The 5,378-nt window shown below is 38.0% G+C and overlaps 2 protein-coding genes across 3 annotated transcripts; one reads left to right on the forward strand and one right to left on the reverse strand.

The window, feature by feature from the left end:
* Positions 1–516: 516 nt before the first annotated feature.
* On the reverse strand, positions 517–3,132 carry rbm8a (RNA binding motif protein 8A). The gene is made up of 6 exons (XM_028980379.1): positions 2,975–3,132; positions 2,492–2,551; positions 2,315–2,392; positions 1,939–2,075; positions 1,006–1,142; positions 517–895 (listed from the first exon to the last, which is right to left on the reverse strand). The coding sequence occupies exons 1-6, from the start codon at positions 3,039–3,041 to the stop codon at positions 850–852; spliced, it is 525 nt and encodes a 174-aa protein (XP_028836212.1). The 5' UTR covers positions 3,042–3,132; the 3' UTR covers positions 517–849.
* Positions 3,133–4,078: 946 nt separating this feature from the next.
* Positions 4,079–5,164, forward strand: LOC114790367 (type-4 ice-structuring protein LS-12-like). Of its 2 annotated transcripts, XM_028980380.1 has the most exons (4): positions 4,079–4,147; positions 4,374–4,433; positions 4,539–4,662; positions 4,826–5,164. In XM_028980380.1, the coding sequence occupies exons 2-4, from the start codon at positions 4,388–4,390 to the stop codon at positions 5,025–5,027; spliced, it is 372 nt and encodes a 123-aa protein (XP_028836213.1). In that variant the 5' UTR covers positions 4,079–4,147; positions 4,374–4,387; the 3' UTR covers positions 5,028–5,164. The 2 variants fall into 2 exon arrangements, with proteins under 2 accessions (XP_028836213.1, XP_028836214.1); XM_028980381.1 differs by lacking the exon at positions 4,079–4,147 and having other exon boundaries at positions 4,266–4,433.
* The last annotated feature ends 214 nt before the right edge of the window (positions 5,165–5,378 follow it).

The raw sequence follows: 5,378 nt of genomic DNA on the forward strand, positions 1-5,378 counted from the left end.
ACAATGTCAACCAAGGCGCCACTGAGTCCGCCCACATCTGCGAACTTAGCGCTCCGACGTGCCAATCATGGGCCAGATCGGCTTGACAGCCACGCTCCTGGCCAATCACAGGGCGAGAAACCCTTCCGAGCAGCCCGACTGCGTCGACGCCGAATGGAAAGGGCACGGTGAATGGAGCCCGATACGGTGACTGGCTGCAGGAAAGCACAGAAGTGACTATCGATTTTTCAGGACCTATGAGAGCGCAGCAGAGGGTACTGAGCACAATCCGAGCAGCTCAGATGTCGTCATTGTGAAACAGAGTAGTCAAAACCATCAGCTACACCATAAACGTGCATTTTTACACCTTATCTTTAAACCCCAAACGCAAGGCACTACGTACTAATGTGTGAAAAAAAAGACCTTTGTGAAATAAATTATTTAAAAAAATTTTTTGGTGTAGTATCATGCATGGCAAGAACGAATACCTTTGAATGATTTCCCAATGTATTAACAGATAAAGCTTAAGGTCAAAACTACATTTAACCATTTTATTTTATTGAGAAGCAAAATGATTAATTGAAACAAGACATACATTAGAGTATCAATACACAGGAAATGTTGGTACTGTTACAGCTTTCAGCAATTTACAAAAGTATAGTCTGAATCTCAAAGAAACATAAGCAAGCACTCAACCTACACAAAATCAACCAATGGCTTACGAAATGAAAAAAACAACAAACAACTCTAAAATATAGATCCTTGGAGAGATTAATTTTGTCTTAATCTGTTTGAGGCCTATTAACAGCTTTGAAAGGCAAATGTAACCAAATCAGACAGATGAATCAATGGGAAAAAAAAATCTGAAAATTAGCGACGTCTTCTGTCAGGACTTCGACTGCGTCTTCGGCCACCCCTGCAGAAGGACAAGGTATTAATTGAAAAGGTGGCAGTAACTATAAATTACACGTGGAATCGTAACATTTTGGTCATAAGTGCATATATACATATTTGCATCAATCTCACCTTCTCTTGCTCTTAGGAGGTCCTCTTACAAATCCCCAATCAACACTGACTGGCTGGCCCATAAGGTCCTGACCATTTAACCCTTCCATAGCTGCTTGGGCCTCTTTATACGTCTCATACTCCACCAGTGCATAGCCCTGTAAATATTCGGAAATGCGTTAATTAACAAGCAAGCAAAAAAACAAAACTGTCATGGTTTACTTGTGTATTACTGGGAAACTGCAGTATCTGGTAATTAATGGTAAGATACTCCCACCTTGTGGCTTTGTGTTTAATTGCACATTTTCACATTAGAATGGGAACATTATATTCCTATAATCTTCATTTAATCAGAAAATTGTAATTATATCTTAATTACATGAACAATAGAAGCATATATTACAGTGACGTTCATGTTGAGTCACTGTTCAGATAATAAATAAACCCTGTACATCATATAGGGGACATCTTTTTTTCCATCAGCCTGGGGAAAAGGTTAAAAGTTGACAGCTTTTCACAAAAACTGGGAAAAAAAAAAAAAAAAAAAAAATTCAAAATGACTAGATAGTTTATCTAAATTACACAGCAGCATTTTTCTCATTCATATTATATGCTGCCTATAAATCATTTGGGAAATTCCTCAATTCTTAAAAAAAAAAAAAAAAAAAATTACTGAGAGAATGTGAAAGGTGGAATATCATTTATGATTTCTGTAAAAACAGAAATTACTGATAAATACTAAAACTGATTCCCACATAATTATGTACATGCTGTTATAGTCAAAATAGTTTTTATATTATTTAATAAACACAGATAAATTACCCTCCCCCCTAGCTTATATAATTAAAGGACAAGGAACAATTAAGGCTAAGCAAGGACCCCAAATCTACAATTCCAATGCATACAAAAAGGATTTTTTAAAAAAAAATAAATAATAAAAAAAAAAAAACTCACCTTAAGATATCCTGTTCTTCGATCCAAATTGAGATGCAAGTTCTTAATTTCACCATATTCTGCAAATTTGTCATGAATGTCTTCTTCTGTGGCTTCCTCATGCACACCAGTCACAAAAAGTATCCATCCTTCAACAGCTGAAACCACAGAATTAAGCGAGAGGATAGAAATACATAAATACAGGCACAACAACTACATTTAACAACATTGTCTTCCATTTCTTAACTCAAAAGCATAAATAAGGCGGCATGCAAAGTATAAAAATAAATGTGATGCACTGACACACACTGATCACATTAGCCCATAATAGGAGCCTGGAAACATGGCTGAGATTAAGTTTTGAATACCTTGGCACAAGACACACACAATCACTTACATCTCTGGGGGCCAGGTTCATCTCCATCCTGTTCCACGGTGTCATAGTCCTCTCTGACTCTGGACCTGGCACCTTCATCTAATAAAAATGAAACGTTAATACCATCTCACGTTTTCCAGGCTCTACGTCAAGCTGTGATAGCGATACACATTAGTTCATTTAAACATCTTAACTTACCAGACCCAAAACCGCGTCCTTTCCTCTTCTTCGCCTTTTCCTTTAACTTGTGGATACTCTCTACGAACAGACAAACAAAAAAAATCAACATGCGATCATCTCATGAGAAATCAACCAATGCAGTCTTCACTGCAACGTTGGAACAAAGTAAGACGCCACAAGCACATGGGACGCTGCCGGTTGGGAGGGCTACACAATTAGCGTTAGCCTATATGCTATATACTTGAGTAGCTAGAGCGCTAAACGTATTATTATTGTGAATCTTATCTGGTCACGTTAACGCCGCAGTTATTTTTTTTTTTTAATGAAAAAAAATTAACGCTGTAATTACAATGGCCTATAACGTGGTAAAAGTTTACAGTTCGCGCAGTTAGCTTTTAGCATGGCCGCCACTCATCAAAGGAAGCCCAGGTTACGGCACAGTTCGAATTTGGAGTTTTACGTGTTATAAGCGCTCGTTCCTTCTTAGAACCTAGAAAATACCATCGCCATCTTCATCCATTGGAAAATCCTCGCCCCCAGCTTCGTGAAGATCGAGTACGTCCGCCATGTCGCCTGTGCTTCGGTTCCGTCGTCAGAGGAGAAGCAGCAATGGCCGAAGCGAGGGAGAACGCCGCGCTGAATCATGGGTAATCTTCGCGCGCCTTTTGTGCAAATTATAAAGTCGCAATAAAGACGCAACATCGACGATTCAGTGTCAGAGGTTTTTCAAAATGACGCATCTACATTATTACCCCACAAATATACGTATCCATAATTAATAACGTAACATTTTTACACAAATATCACAAAGCGAAATAATAGATTTAAGAACAGTTAGGCAATAATTCAAAACAGCAAATACTTGCCCAGTAATAACTGTCATGGCTTATAACACGGTTATACATAACACATATCAGACCAAATCCAGTTCCATTTAATTGAAAAAAGTGCATCTTTTTTATTATTTTCGAATCTAACGTAACACCCGATGCGCGTGCACGAACGCCTCGTGCACGCGCCTGCTCCCGTCTTGGAAACCAGTGTCCTCAGCCAAATGACTAAAGTTGGCAACCATGCAGTTATAGACTTTGACCAAATAATTATATACACACCAACTGAGAGCAGGGTGCACTGGTCCTGTTTTAAGTAAAATAAGAAACCTGCATATGAATCAACATCAGATATAAAAATAGAAGAAAAAAAAAGTTGGGTAATCAAAAAAATAACAACTGTTTGGCTAAGTAATCTAAACATCTTTAAAAACACTTGATCAGGCTTGCAGTGGTTACTTGTTCTTTACCCTATAAAATATATTAAGTGCTGAGTGATAGAAAGCTTATCATTCACCCATTTGATTCATTTCTGTGTCCTTGTCCTCACATTCCCTGGCAGCATTTGTCAGAACCAATGCAGTAATAATAAATCAAAATTGTTGCATGTTGTGGATAGTAATATAGCAGTGTAACTGATTATTGACTTTGATAGTCCCAGTGATAGAAATAAAGCAGGTTCGGTCAGCTTGAACTTTCACCAATGTCTTTATGTGGTCAGCTTCATCATGTGGTTTAATCTATTCACCGTCAGCTCTGGCTTGACCCAGCCTCTCTAAAATAGTATAAAAACTGGACTTCTGGAGCCAAAGTGCCATCACATCCAAGATCCCCAGTGTTGAAGGTGAGTGTTTCTACATTTAAAGGCAGTTTAAAGCAGTAAATGATAACAAAGAGAATATATAAAAAGTAAATATATGTTTGCATAATTGTTCATTTAAAAAAAAACAGTCACAACTGAATCCAAATGTATTGTTTATTGTCATTCATTATTATTTGCTCTTTATTCATTGTCATTCATTAGTCTTTTCTCTTTAATACACACATTCTACACTCTTTCTTTAATATAGGTATATCTGGCACAATGAAGTTTTTACTTGTCACACTTGTTGTGCTGGCTATCACTCATGGTATTTATCCAGTAAAATTTGACTCAAATTATTCAAATATACATATATTCACACTATGACAAGTGACCTAATGACCAAGACCAAGCATATGTGTGGCTTCATCAGGCACAGAGTCATCGGACAATGGTCCTGTCAAGATGTCAGACTATCTTGAGATTGTCAACTCCTACATCCCCAAAAGCACCACTGATCTTGTCAACATGCTGAAGTCTCTTGAAGAGACCAGCAGGTGAGTTTCCTTTCAATCTATTTTTTTCCATTTTTTAATATAAGATACATATATTTTACAAAAAAGGGGGAAATTTTCTACATTATTTATCATAACAAACCATTAAAAAATGCTCTACATGTAGCTCCACATGTATATGATATGTGTCTCTGTGTTTCATTAGGGGTTACCTTGAGAGTGGAAAGGCAAAGGTGCAGCCACTGGCAGAGAAAATTAAGGAACAGGTTCAGCTCCTGACCACCAAAGTTGAGGAGCAGGTCAAGCCCCTAGCAGATTCTGTTCAGTCCCAGATCAAACCCCTGACAGACTCCATTAAGGATTTATTGATGTTAAAGGTTCCTGCTTCAGCCCAGAAAAACAAATGATTTTATTATTTTTTTGATTTGATGAAACTGATATCACTCTGATAGACTATAACCATGCAATTTATGAGTTTAGTTGTTTTCAGTTCTGGCATTCGCCACACGCCTGCGGGTTCTTTTGTGTTTTTCCTCTTTTTTTCCCCCTGTTTTTGGCCCTCGTGCCATTTTGTTTGTGTTTAATAAATCATTGTTCACAGCATGTCTCTGCGCTTCCTTCGCCCATCAGCTCGCGGATGTGACGATGCCGCAGCCTGGATGGGCTGCTCAACAAGACCTTTACACCGCTGGGTGCCAGGTGCACCCAATCATGACAAAAATGTTCCTATTTAGGTGTGAGACTACAAGCTTTATTTT

The sequence above is a fragment of the Denticeps clupeoides genome, chromosome 5, assembly GCF_900700375.1.
Source record: "Denticeps clupeoides chromosome 5, fDenClu1.1, whole genome shotgun sequence".
Classification (NCBI taxonomy): domain Eukaryota; kingdom Metazoa; phylum Chordata; class Actinopteri; order Clupeiformes; family Denticipitidae; genus Denticeps; species Denticeps clupeoides.

Bases quoted from the DNA above. Each gene is read 5' to 3' on its own strand.
- rbm8a (XM_028980379.1), bottom strand. From the start codon at position 3,041: ATGGCGGACGTACTCGATCTTCACGAAGCTGGGGGCGAGGATTTTCCA. The intron at 2,552-2,974 runs GTATTTTCTAGG...GTCTGTTCGTAG, and splicing joins AATGGATGAAGATGGCGATG to AGAGTATCCACAAGTTAAAG. The intron at 896-1,005 runs GTGAGATTGATG...GTCCTTCTGCAG, and splicing joins CCTCCTAAGAGCAAGAGAAG to GGGTGGCCGAAGACGCAGTC.
- LOC114790367 (XM_028980380.1), top strand. From the start codon at position 4,388: ATGAAGTTTTTACTTGTCACACTTGTTGTGCTGGCTATCACTCATG. The intron at 4,434-4,538 runs GTATTTATCCAG...TGGCTTCATCAG, and splicing joins TGTGCTGGCTATCACTCATG to GCACAGAGTCATCGGACAAT. The intron at 4,663-4,825 runs GTGAGTTTCCTT...GTGTTTCATTAG, and splicing joins TCTCTTGAAGAGACCAGCAG to GGGTTACCTTGAGAGTGGAA.